This window comes from Cebus imitator, unplaced genomic scaffold, assembly GCF_001604975.1.
Source record: "Cebus imitator isolate Cc_AM_T3 unplaced genomic scaffold, Cebus_imitator-1.0 Scaffold1, whole genome shotgun sequence".
Taxonomy (NCBI): Eukaryota; Metazoa; Chordata; class Mammalia; order Primates; family Cebidae; genus Cebus; species Cebus imitator.
In genome coordinates this window covers 1,774,941-1,788,192 of record NW_016107316.1, presented here as the reverse complement: position 1 = coordinate 1,788,192, position 13,252 = coordinate 1,774,941, and the positions used below count along the sequence as shown (strand labels likewise).

At 39.5% G+C, this 13,252-nt stretch overlaps 1 protein-coding gene across 3 annotated transcripts in view; it reads right to left on the bottom strand.

Moving 5' to 3' along the window:
• Positions 1–13,252, bottom strand: part of GRHL1 (grainyhead like transcription factor 1) — a 52,198-nt gene that overhangs the window by 33,931 nt on the left and 5,015 nt on the right. For 2 of the 3 annotated variants that reach the window (XM_017525371.1, XM_017525375.1), the window contains exons 3-8: positions 11,219–11,289; positions 8,797–9,187; positions 7,448–7,524; positions 5,949–6,105; positions 5,645–5,756; positions 4,594–4,688 (exon numbers count right to left, since the gene is read on the bottom strand). In XM_017525371.1, coding sequence (XP_017380860.1) covers positions 4,594–4,688; positions 5,645–5,756; positions 5,949–6,105; positions 7,448–7,524; positions 8,797–9,187; positions 11,219–11,289 — 903 coding nt within the window. The remainder of the gene's footprint in view (positions 1–4,593; positions 4,689–5,644; positions 5,757–5,948; positions 6,106–7,447; positions 7,525–8,796; positions 9,188–11,218; positions 11,290–13,252) is intronic. The other variant, XM_017525384.2, reaches the window with a different exon arrangement.

Sequence of the window (13,252 nt, the reverse complement as noted above, 5' to 3'; positions counted from 1 at the left end):
ATCTCGGCTCACCGCAACCTCTGCCTCCTGGGTTCAGGCAATTCTCCTGCCTCAGCCTCCTGAGTAGCCGGGATTACAGGCACGTGCCACCATGCCCGGCTAATTTTTTGTATTTTTAGTAGAGACGGGGTTTCACCATATTGACCAGGATGGTCTCGATCTCTTGACCTCGTGATCCACCCACCTCGGCCTCCCAAAGTGCTGGGATTACAGGCTTGAGCCACCGCCCCCGGCCTCATAAATTATTTCTTACTAGCAAAGGTGCTCTTATTTATATTAGTGAGTCTGTAATGTTGCTCTATTAATAATAATACCTACACTTATAAGTAATCATCCCTGTCAAGAACTTTTTCTATCCATTTCAAGGTCTAGAGTTTATCTTCCTCAGAAGGCTTCATTTGGATAACCAAGCAGCAAGCATGTAAGTGTGTGGAATACTGGGTACTGTCTATGGGTGCTGGGCAGGCAGCCTCACTAACTATGAATATTGATGAGGTACCTTAGCACAGCACCTAGCATATAAGAGGGACTCAAAGAAGTTAATTCTCTCTCCTTAACTTCTTTTTCCTCTATTTATTTTAGATCTTCACTCTTCGAGAGGCCCTTGCTTCTTATCACTTAGCAAATCTCAATGCTGTTATAGACTCTTAAGATTTACAACTCAGGCAAGAAATTACACTCTAGGCCAAGACGCACAGCCCACTCAGTTCAGCCTATTCTAAACTTGCTTGGTTTAGAAAATACTGTAATTGTTGCAGAACAAATAGCCCCAGTTTATAAATTGTGTTCCCAAAGTTCATTTTTAAAGTGGGATAAAAACATTTTTCCTAAGAAAACATGTCATATTTAAAAGCTCAGGCTGTCCCCACAAATCCTCACTTATGCCACTATCTACTTGGCCTGCAGAACTAGTGGTAGGAGCCTGGATCCAGCCCACGCCTTGTCCACAGCAGGCACTCGGAAATGTGCTGGGCTCAGTTATGAACTTCTGCAAAGGTGTACCGCTGGCTCCAGAGAAAATGTTGATCCAGCTGAGTTTGTGTGTATCATTCTCCCACCTCACTGTATGCACCCCTCCCGTCAGCTCCTAGGCCTCTCTTCTGCAGACCAGTGCCCTCATCTTGTCCTACAAATCCTAAACTTCAGCCCCTTACCAGAGCTCCATCTTTTAATGCTTCAAAGGTAACTGCTTCTTCTCCCTGCAGAAATTACCTCAAGCAGCTAATCTCAGCTACGCATCAGGAAGGAAGAAAACTGATTATTTCACAATGAAATGTGAACGTCTGATGACCTTTAACCTGTCCAGAGACCTCTCACTCTTAACTACCCAAACAAATCTAATTTTGTGGGAGTACAATAAAATGAAGGAAATACATACCCTAGGGGCTTGTTTCTAAGCCATTTCTGCTTTCCAAAAAGCAACTTCCTTTTCCTCCACCACTTTGAAAACTAACAAATCTTCACAAGTTCCAGAACTCCAAAAGTTTCCATGATGACGGCAGACATAAGTTTATGGTGATGAACGGAGTGCACACAGGGCCAGTGTAAGATGGGTCCTAGCTTCGTCAGTGTTTTCTCCAAAGTGGAATGTAAGCCAAAACTTTCAAGATTCAACCTAAAACATCCTCAAACTATCATCACTTCCAAACTGAGAAGCAGAAGCTACAGGTAAGATTCAGATGTTTACACTGGGCCAGACTTCCGGTTTTACTCATCCTGGCATGGCCAAAGGGTATATTAGAGATCATTACAAGGGGGGGGGGGGGAGAAAAAGCCACATAACTCCAATAAACCCTTATGTTTGTTGGGGAGCAAGAACTTTAAGTCACATTAACAAATACCACATAAATACATACAAATATTTTTTTCTTTGAGATGGGAGTCTTGCTCTGTCACCAGGCTGGAGTGTAGTGGCGCAATCTCAGCTCATTGTAACCTCTGCCTCCCAGGTTTAAGCAATTCTCCTGCCTCAGCCTCCCAAGTACAGGCGTGCGCCACCACACTCAGCTAATTTTTGAAATACGTACAATTATTATGTGCCAAATATAAATCTTAAATTTAAAAAATGAAATTAACAAATGCATCCTAAATGAGAACCAGAAAGTGGGCAAAGAAAATAGGTATTTTCAGACAATAGTTTAAAAAAAAAACCCAACTATACAGGATTCTGCATGTACACTTGTTCACTCTTGCTGCCCTGAGGCATTAATTACTTTAAGAATAAAACAGAAAACATCAACTTGGCCAGGAAAGCAAAAAACCTCGATACTTAATTAGAACACACGCTTGAAGTTGATGTCTGATATCAGCTTCAAAAGGCAGCAGCCTCATTAAAAAAATGGCACAACACCCTTCTGGCAGCAGGCAAAGGCTTAAAATCACGTCAGTGCTGGGGGTCTGAAAGGGGAAATGAAACTGAGTTTACCTACATCAATTAGCAATGCTATTAAGGCTACTTAAGCCACTCCTCCAACAATATTTCTAATACAAATATGCTGCAGGCCTTCAGAATAAAACAAGCCATTATCCCTACCCGTCATCTTGGCTTTCATTACTCCCACCCCAAAGAGTGACACATCAAACAAACAAAGTGCCCTGCCCATGCGCTGGGCCTTTCAGCCAGGATCTCCAAGCCTCTGACAAGTGCTTATTAATCCTGACAACACCCAACAAAAAAGAGTTGGCCACTCTAACCTTGTGACTTTCCTACGGGATCAAGGAGAAAAGACTGAACTAGTGAACTGAGGGACTAACCCAAGGTCATGGATAAGTTGGAAAAGGGAACTCAGGACTTATGGGCTCTTTACCACCTTCTCCACAATTTCTCAGTGAGGCCCCAATGGCAAATAGCAAGTAACACTCCAGTTTGCTTTAAGAATAAAAGCATCTTCATCTCTTATGGCAATTCTTCAGGAATTGAAAAAAAAAAAGAATAAAAGCATCCTGGGGCACAAGGCCAACACGTTTTATAAGCTGTTCTTTGTAGCCAGTAGACTGTCTTATTATGATATTTAATTTCAAAACAACTGTTAACAACAATTATATAAAATGGAAAGTTTATCTATTTATTGCTTAACCAAGCAACAAACTCTGGACTATGCATCTACCTGATAATTGTGTATGACTGAGGTGGTTGGCAGGAAAACCCGTCTAAGCTACAATCACCTAAACTTCCGTACTGCCTGGTGGGCCCAGCTGCCTAGAGTCTGCAGTCTGAAAGGCACATGTTTGTCTTGGACATGATGACAATGATAAGAAAGAAAAGCAATTATAATACAAGCTTAACATGGCTCTCAAGACCCAGTCACATGATTTTCAAAAGCTCTCTTGGTCAGTATGAAATGAAACCCTAACAGCACCTAATACAGTGTCTTATTCTAAAAGTTACTAAAATTCTTATTGAATAAATAAAAAGTGAAAAACAGAGACTGAAAAAGGACAAGAAGATGCACATCACTTCTTTGTACCAGGTCCCTGAGAGAACACTATTCCTAATAATGTAACAAAAATTAAAGATCAGCCTTCTGTTGACAAATGTCTAAAAAATGACCTGTTTCTATCGAGCTTCTTTTTTTTTTTTTTTTTTTTTTTGAGAAAGGGTCTTACTCTGTCGTCCAGGCTAGAGTACAGTGGTGTGATCTCGGCTCACTGTTACCCCACCTCCCGGATTCAAGAGATTCTCCTGGCTCAACCTCCCAAGTAATGGAGATTACAGGCCCATGCCATCATGCCAGGCTATTTTTTGTATTTTTAGTAAAGACAGGGTTTCAACATGTTGGCCAGGCTGGTCTCAAACTCCTGGCCTCAAGTGATCCACCCACCTCAGTTTCCCAATGTGCTGGTGTGAGCCACCATGCCCAGCCGCTATTCAGTTTTTTGAGCACCTAGTTTTTAAAATAATCCAAAGAAAGAAAGAAATATAGGAACTCTAATAATTTAGTGCAGAGATGGATCACACTAAGGGAATAAGGCATGGGAAAGGTAGAAAGGACTTAAGAATATGCTGAATTTTTCTTAAAGGGCCCAAAAACTCCAATTAGAGTCACCCAGATGGAGTTACTCTAGCCAATTAGAGTTACTCCATCTGAATTAGAGGCAGTTCTTCAATTGTAAAAGCCCGAGACAGAAGAATCTTAACACCGAGTCATATTTACAAGGTAATGATATGAAACAGAGTACTACTAATAATCATTTGTATTTAAGAGCCTTTCTTGAAGACACTCCAACTGTTTGATGGTCATTGTTTTGTTACTCCTTACACCTCCTCGAATGGAGTAAGGAGAGAGGTATCACCTCCACTGTGCAAATGAGGAAATGAGGCAAAGTGAATGAGGAGTCAGACTCAAAGTCAGGCAGGAGCAGCAGAGTGCAACTTAATCCCAATGTTTCACACACTGCACTCTGCGCAAAGTATGGCAACAAAAATGATCTGTTTTGGAGGAGGGAAGAATAGAAAGAGAGAGGAAAGTTTCATAACATCTGAAAATGAAAATATATAAAACTGTGAAAAAAAAAATCATCAGTTGTCAAATCCTTAAACTCCTCCCATTTCTCAAATGGCCAGACATAAGGCACCCAGATCTCGCCACCCACCTTTGCTTCATCATTGATGTCCCACGTGAAGGAAATGGCATTATACGCAATCTCCTCGATGTTACTGATAGTGTTGAAGCTTTCTTTATAGTCAGCTACAGGAAGCAGTGGAAGAGAAAACAAAAACTCATGAGTTTTAGTTTCAACATGGGATCCCAGCAGTTCAAAATAAGATCTAGTTTTTAACATCATCACCTCTGGACAACTTAAATTAACATTTTGTTGGATTAGAAGAAGTTCAAAATATGAAGAAAAAGAATCACAGAGTTTTTTTAATAGAGGCAAGCTTGGACATATTTAATTCAATCTCATTATGTTACAATTAAGAAATTTAGGTCCAAAGAGTTTAAATAACAGTCCCAAGGTCACAAAACTACTCCGTAGAAACAAGACTAGAACTGAGTTCTCATTTCTTGAAAAGGCAACATGAGCATTACAAAAGATAAAGGAAAAAAGTAACACTAATATTAACAGCCATCTGTGATACAGACAATGGTTTTACATGAAATTACATATATGACAAGAACAGAGGTCTGTGTAAAGCTACTTCAGTAAATATGGATTTGCACAGGTTTGCCACTACAGCTCACACAGACAGGAGAGGTTAGTTACACAGTTCAGCACATGACTAGGGAAGATTGTTAGGTAACTGTTCAGCAGCAGTTATCTTTTTTTACTTATTTTCTTTTACTTGTTTTTTTCTCTACCTCGTCATCTCCAAATAATAATCAGAATCTCTTAAAGAAGATATTACCCCTTAAAGCAATTGCACACTAAAAACTGGGGACTCTCTCAGCTTAGCCAGCTACATGGCTTCTGGCCCCAGTGTCCTGTGGAAAGCCACTACAGGGCACATGTCCCATTACTGCATGGGAGGAATGGTGAGAACACTGGTTCCAGGAGGCTGAGGACAGTGTTTGGAACACATCAGTAGCTGGCATAAAAATTCAAATGCTTTTGGCAGGAAGCTAATCACTGCCAAAAATAATTGGATTTAGAAAACTGGATGGCTGCACCTCTGGGAATAAAAGCAGGCTCTTGAGCTGCTTACCTATGTCAATGCATCTTTGTTTAGCAGTGTGCTGCCGGGAGTGCCAGTACTTCCAATGCCTTAACTGATCTTCTCTGCTTTTGTCTTCAGCAAAAACCACCATGATCACACTCTACGAAAAAGAATGCATTACAGCATAAAGACACTAAAGGGTGAGTATGTTTTGGAAAACGTATTTAGTATTATATTTTACAGTGAAGGCTTAAAGCTGCAATTTTAGGCCGTCATTCAGAACTGCTTCAGACCTGGAAATGTTAGGCTCTGACTAGCATTCCTAGAGAACAGGACTAAGAGCAGAACTTACTCGAACTTTGCTGATGGGGTGATGGATTCCTTCATTGCTGCTCACCTCCTTTAAGGTGATGGGATAGAACTGGCCTTTGTTCAGGTATGTCATGGTGCTGTCTCCCGGCTTCTGTCGAAGTGATTTTGAAGCTTCTAGGGTATATTCAAAGTTGTTCCTAAAGGACAAAAGAAGTCACAGGTCTCTAAATCCACTCTTGTCAAAGCTTGCTATACATCATATTATAAATATCATTTGCTATCTTTTTCATAAAATCTGAAATGAAAGTACTCAGCAGCTAGAAATTCTTAAGTCTCTCAGATGTAGAAGTACAAAATGCCTATTAAAAATTCTATGATGTGACGGATGTTAGTGATTGGACATCCTGAGTTTGAGGGATCAGAATGTGAAAGATACTAATAGGTGGAAAGGACTTTGGAAGGAACTTCTCACAAGACACACTGCCAATTTGGTATTTATCCAGCAAAGGTTTCAGCCAGGTGGATAGCAGTCCTCTGACTAAATTCATTTTGGACTGAATAGCACTTTTTTGTTATTTCTACTTGTAATTTAAATGTCTTTAATAAGCACGCCACAATTCTCGACATTACAACTATTACCTAACATTACCACTCATATATGCCCCTAAAGGTATTTAATAACCTTCCCAGGCCAGGGCTCAGCAGATTACACCTATTTTTGTAACTAAAGTTTTATTAGCACATGGCCACACCATTTGTTTACATATTATCTACAGCTGCTTTTGCACAACGGCAGACTGGGGTAGTTGCAAAAACATACAGAGGTTGTATGGCCTACAAAGCCTGAAATATGTACTCTCTGAGTCTTTACAGAAAAAGTTAGCTGACCCCTATCCTAAACCCTAAAGGCATTCCTGTTTGTGACTCCTGCATCTTGAGGCAGATCTCTAAGGGAAGTCTCAATTCCCATGAAATCCTAGACTTTTTAAAAACTGCACAATATAACACATGTGAAAAACACATAAAACAAAATATGAGTTCCTAATTAACTTGGAAAATATTCATATTCCCAGAGTGAGATACAATTTTGTGAGGTCAAAAGGAAGTTGTCAGTTCAGAAAAAAGTTGACTTCATTTTATCATTAGTGAAGCTAATAAAAAAAATAAAAGCTTTTATCCACTTGACATTACTCCTAAATTCTCACCTAATTATGTATTTTTGGCAACAGAAAGGACCTCAGACATCTAATTTAATCCTCTCATCTCTCCTGTTAGATTTCATTCTACTACCATCACATAAAGTAACCAAAAGAAAGAAAAAGTACCAACACCAAGAATTCAGGAAACTTGAAACATAGTTCAAAGAGTTCAAAATTAAAAGCACTGAAGCAGATGTCCTCTACCCAAGATTGTGCCACAGTAAATGTAGTAAGATAAGGAAAAAGCCGGCAAAAGCCACCTTTGATTTATCAAGTTAACAAGAAAGGAATAAATTATAAAAGCTGCAAATTAAAAATCAAATTAAAAGACATCTATTACCCAGAAACACTGTCAAAAACATAGTCCTCTGAATTCATGCCAGGCATCCGCAGACTGAGATCCGAGGGGAAGAAAACCTGAAATATCAATGTGATAAGCCACAACTATTTAACTGGTTATCATGGTTACTAAAGACCAAGCTCTGGTACCGCATAAAAGTATGTGGCTTACAGCAACCCACTATCCTTTCCATATTTATTTTTAAATAAAAATTTTAAATCTACAAATATTTTAAAAACTTAAAAAGAGGGCCAGGCACTGTGGCTCACGCCTGTAATCCCAGCACTCTGGGAGGCCGACGCGGGTGGATCACGAGGTCAAGAGATCGACACCATCCTGGCCAACATAGTGAAACCCCGTCTCTAGTAAAAATACAAAAATTAGCTGAGCATGGCAGCACACGCCTGTAGTCCGAGGCAGGAGAATCGCTTGAACCTGGGAAGCGGAGGTTGCAGTGTGCCAAGATTGTGCCACTGCCCTCCAGCCTGGGCGACGGAGCGAGACTCTGTCTCAAAAAAAAAAAAAAATTAAAAAAGAGAAAATGTCCACTTTTATATGCCACTCAAGTAAATTACAACAAGCTGTGTAGGCACTCCCACATCCCAACTCTGCTCAAACACTAGGATCTGCAACCAACATTTCACGGCTTTTAAGAGTCACCCTATCATTGTACCTAGTTAAGACACAGTATCAAGTTCAAACCACAACTGAAGAATTGTGGTGCATTTTCTCAGGAAAGGCTAACATTCTGCCCCGAACTCCATACGCAGAGATGGATGCTCTTTGCCCCCACCAAGTCATTAAATACAATTTCTAGTACATTTTGTCCCTAACTTTTAGCTGAGTGAGGTATTCATCACCATAAACTCTTAGAACTATTTGGAATTAATTTGTAAACTTCACACAGTGCATTTGTGATCTCCCTGACTATATTAGCAACCAAGAAACACCAAGCAAAGACATAATAACTCATTTCATATTAAGACCAGGTCCAGGGAGCTGGTTTGGCACTAGGACAAATGCTGAAAACAGACTATGAGAATCTACCTGTGGTCAATAGAAGATTATGTATGGGGTTCTCTTTCTCTTTCTCTAGCAAATCACTTAGCTGAAATCATAATTGTTAAATCAGCTGCTGGTAAGATTAGCCATGCACCCCTGATAATAACTTCTGGTTTTATAGGTTTAGTTTACAAATTATACCCATGGGCCTTTTCTCTTAAAAAATCTTTTATTCCTAATCCATTCATTTCAGGCTGAGTTTCACACTTACATAACAAGGAAAAGGTGGAACCCAATACTTATACAAACACACAGGCATCTTAGGAAGATGTTTTTGTTCCCTGTACCTCCTGAATGCCTTCCTTGAAGGTCTCTGAGAAGGTCGAGTCTGGAGTTCGCCTCTGAGCATTTGGGGCTTGAGCACCAGAGCTGAACTGGTCAGTATTGAGATTCCGGTCGAAAACCACCACCCGCTCAGCTGGCTCAGGATGATACACTGTTGGGGGGATTCCCACAGCAAAGCCATGTGGCTGGGTTTCTGTCTTGATGGAGTGGGTAGGCATGGTTGCTATGGAGACAGTGACTGTCGTATCTGGAGCTGTCAGATGGCCTCTCTTATCAATACCCAGCTGGTTGCCATGGGGAAGGACAATATTAAATGGCACATTTTTCAGTACTTGCACTCTGTTTTCTCCAGCAGAAATGAGGGGCTGCTCCGTCACAATTGGTATGCTGTTTCTTTAAAAAAAGAAAACTGCTTTCAAACTCGACGCTGATGTAGTTCTTTGGCAATTTTTATTTTCCTAATGGCATTGGGCTGTTGAGTCCCGTGCAATAACAATATACTTGACAGAGAACAAATAAACAGAAAACATCAAAACTACCACTACTAGATAAAGGGAAAAAGGCCTTCTGGTTATAGGTCAAATAAAATCCAAACATATTAAGGAAAATTTCATGTGAAATACTAAGGACTCAGAGCTCTCCTCTAATAAGCTTTGCTTTCCATAATCCTAAACCAATTAATATATTTTACTAGAAACCTGAAGCTATGTGACCTATCAATTGGGCTTACAGCATAGATTCCAGGGTCAAACTGCCTGGATTCAAGTTTTGTGTCACCTGAGCAAGTTACTTCATCTCTTAGTAACTGAATCCTCATCTGTAAAATGGGGACAGTAATGGCATCCATTCTCCTAAGGCTGAGATGAGATGATGCACTAAAGTATGCATAATAATGCCTGACACACAGTCTTCAAGAACTATGAGCTATTATTACTTGGTCACCACTTTTCCTAACACCTATGCTATTTGGCTTTGTCTCTCTCACTCTTTGTTTTTTTTTTTTTTTGGAAATAAAGTCTCACTCTTGTCGCCCAGGCTGGTGTGCAATGGTGCAATCTTGGCTCACTGCAACCTCTGCCTCTTGGGTTCAACCGATTCTCCTGCCTTGGCCTCCCAAGTAGCTGGGATTCCAGGCGCCTGCCACCATGCCCCACCCAGCACTTTGGGAGGCTGAGGTGGGTGGATCACTTGAGGTCAGGAGTTTGAGATTAGCCTGGCCAACATGGTGAAACCCAGTCTCTACTAAAAATACAAAAACTCGCCCCCAAAAATCATATAGGCTGAAGCTTTAAGAAACAGGGAAACTGGAAATTCTGTACATTTCAAGATCAATAAAACTGTTTGAATCCTGAACCATAAATTCACTCCCAGGAATTTATCCTAAAATGGAAATAAAATCTAGAAAGTTGTCCCTTAGGGCTTCATAATAGTGAAAACTAGATATAGCGGCAATGATAAGGATATTTAGAGTTTGTTTCAGAATGTTCCAGCAAAAATAAATAAAATAGAAACATGAATTAATCTCAAAGTTGAAAAAGAGGGAAGAACAGATCAAACAAGAGGAACTGTGTTGATAACGGCTGAGGCTGGTCATGGATACATGTGGGCTTATACTATTTCTCTATTTTCATTATGTTTGAAAATGCCCATAATGAAAAGTAAAAGATAAAAGCCACAAGTCCTCTTCCAAAGGATAATTATGAATATTAAAACACACAGAAAATGTGTATGAAACAAACTAAATAGAAGAAAGTATACTACCAAATCCTATCTGTGAACACAACTATAGTTACATAAAATTTGCATGTATACCCAAACAATGAATAAACCAATCATCAGCATAATGGGATACTGGATGATGATCCTTCTTCCTTTAAATATGTTTTATTCCTTGATTAATAATAACACACAGGGCAATTTAAAAGGTGTCTTTTTAAAGTTTGTCATGGCTATAAAGTTAAACCTTAATTAAATTTTCTGAAAGTTTTAATCTAAAATATTTCACAAATAATTTCAACAGAAATTTGAATACAATTTAACTTGCTTTTTTCAATTTTACTCAGGCAGTTATTCAAGAGTCACTGGTACTTAACTTTTTTTAATGGACCACTGCCACATCCCCCTAATTTAGAAAACCTCAAAAACAAATAAGCAAATACTTCCCTTAAGTTATTACTAAAAATAGCCCTTTGGAGGAGGAGAAAGTTAGTACTTTCATTCTAGAAAAGGCTACTATGCCCAAAGAAAAGAAACTTTTCAGAGCAACAGAGGCAAATCAGTGATGAAATCTGAATTGAGATATTGAGTCCAACTTACCTCTCTCTTCTACTAGTGCTTGTTCATTTAAACAAACTCCCATTTTGCTGTTACAGAAATGTGGCATTTCCCCCTGCACTATTTATGCTGTTATGCACTGAGCGATACCTTTTGCTGTGATCTGGCTCGGGGTGCTCCACCTCTGGCTTTGCTGTTGACGACCTTCTCTCTCTTGGAACCTGATATTAACACACATGAAAAGAATTTAGCTCTTATCCAGTGAAGTTCAGTTCACCCAAAGATATAGCCTTTTATTTTTCAGTAAATTCAATCATTCATTTATCTACTGGTTGCCTACCAAACACCAGCCTATGGGGACACACAAAGATTAAGACAGTATCTGCCCTCAATGAGCTTGAAATCTAGTCACCCATCTGGTTGATATGTAAAAAGCAACTGTTATTGAGTTGCCAAATAAACTCAGGGCATGATAAATTTACTTTGCCCTAGAGTTTGGGTCTCATCTCTTAAAAGAAATACCTCTGATGGCCAAAGCTGGCGGCTCATGTCTGTAAATCCCAGACACTTCAGAAGGCCAAAGTGGGAGGACTGTTCGAGACCAGCCTTGGACAATACAGTGAACCTCATTTCTACAAAAAAAGTTTCAATTAGCCACGCGTGATAGCATGTGCCTGTAGTCTCAGCTACACAAGAGTGACTGCGGTGAGAAGATAGCTTCAGCCCGGGAGGCAGAGGTTACAATGAGCAGAGATTGCGCCACTGCACTCCAGCCTGGGTGACAGAGCAAGACTCTTCCTGACTCAAAAAAAAAAGAAAAAAAGAAATACCTCTGCCCTGGTTTTACTCGTTTATCTACACAATATTAGAAAAGAAGCTATTGAAAACACAACAGAGCTCTTTCAACTTTCTCAGTGCTCTTACTTACTCTCCTTTCTCATCAAATGCAAAAGCAGAAGGAACAGCCACATTAACTGTTCATTTCTTCCAAGATCCAAATGAGGGATTCATATGATCAGTGTCTTTAGATACACTGGGATCTGTACGTCCACCACCCAAAGGACAAGTCTAACTCAGTTTGTTCTATTCCTTTTTTGGTTCTTTTCTCGGCAAGGGAAATGAAAAGTACGCAAACATTAGTGAATGTCCCGTAGACATAACTCAACTGAGACTTAACCCCACTGCACACTCCAAATTGGCTAAGATGCTTAAAAATTGTTTTCAATGTGAAAATTCTATTCCGACATTCTTGTTTCACCACTGAAGAAAAAAACAGTGCTTCATGTATTAAAAATATGCTTTCAAACATTATCAAAATTATTATGGAATAATGACTGATGCTTACAACCAAAGACCTGAAACAAATCATTCAGTTTATTTAAAAAAGAAAATAGGCCAGGCATAGTGGCTGGCACCTGTAATCCTAACACTCTGGGAGGCTAAGGAAGGAAGACTGCCTGAGGACAGGAATTAGGGACCAGCCTGGAAAACATAGTGAGACTCATTCTCTACAAAAAAAATTTTACAATTAGCCAGGCATGAACTGTAGTCCTAGCTACTCAGGAGACTGAGGCAGGAGAATCACTCAACTCCCGGAGGCTGAGGTTGTAGTGAGCTATAACTGCGACACTGAACTCAAGCCCGGGCAAGAGTGAGACTCTGCTTCTAAAAAAAAAAAAAAGAAGAAGAAGAAGAAGAAAATACATTTACACCTATCACAAGAAGTCTGACAAGTAAGTACCAATAAAATTGTCACCCTTCACCAACAGACATGAGGATTTATATCCTTGTGAGGTATAATACTTTTAGAATACTTTATTTTAAAAACACATACAGGGGTACTACATCCAGTGTTATTACACTGGTCTTTCTGGCATGAAACTTGTACCAACAAGTTTCTCCCATTCTCAACAGTTTCAGTTAAAAATATGTAAATGAATAATTAATATTTTAGGAACTTAATCTATACTAAGTCAATAAAATGAGCTATAAGAACAGATATATAATAATTTCCACCTCAAAGGAACTCTTCATGGCTGTGTTTCCCTGGTAAGGGTTTCTTCCGGCATTATTAGTTATTACACAAGTTTCTGTTCATATTCAAAGAAAAAAAAGCTTACCTCAATCCCTCAGCCCCAACTTAGACACATGGCCTCATACTAGGAAATAATCACCCTTTTTTTT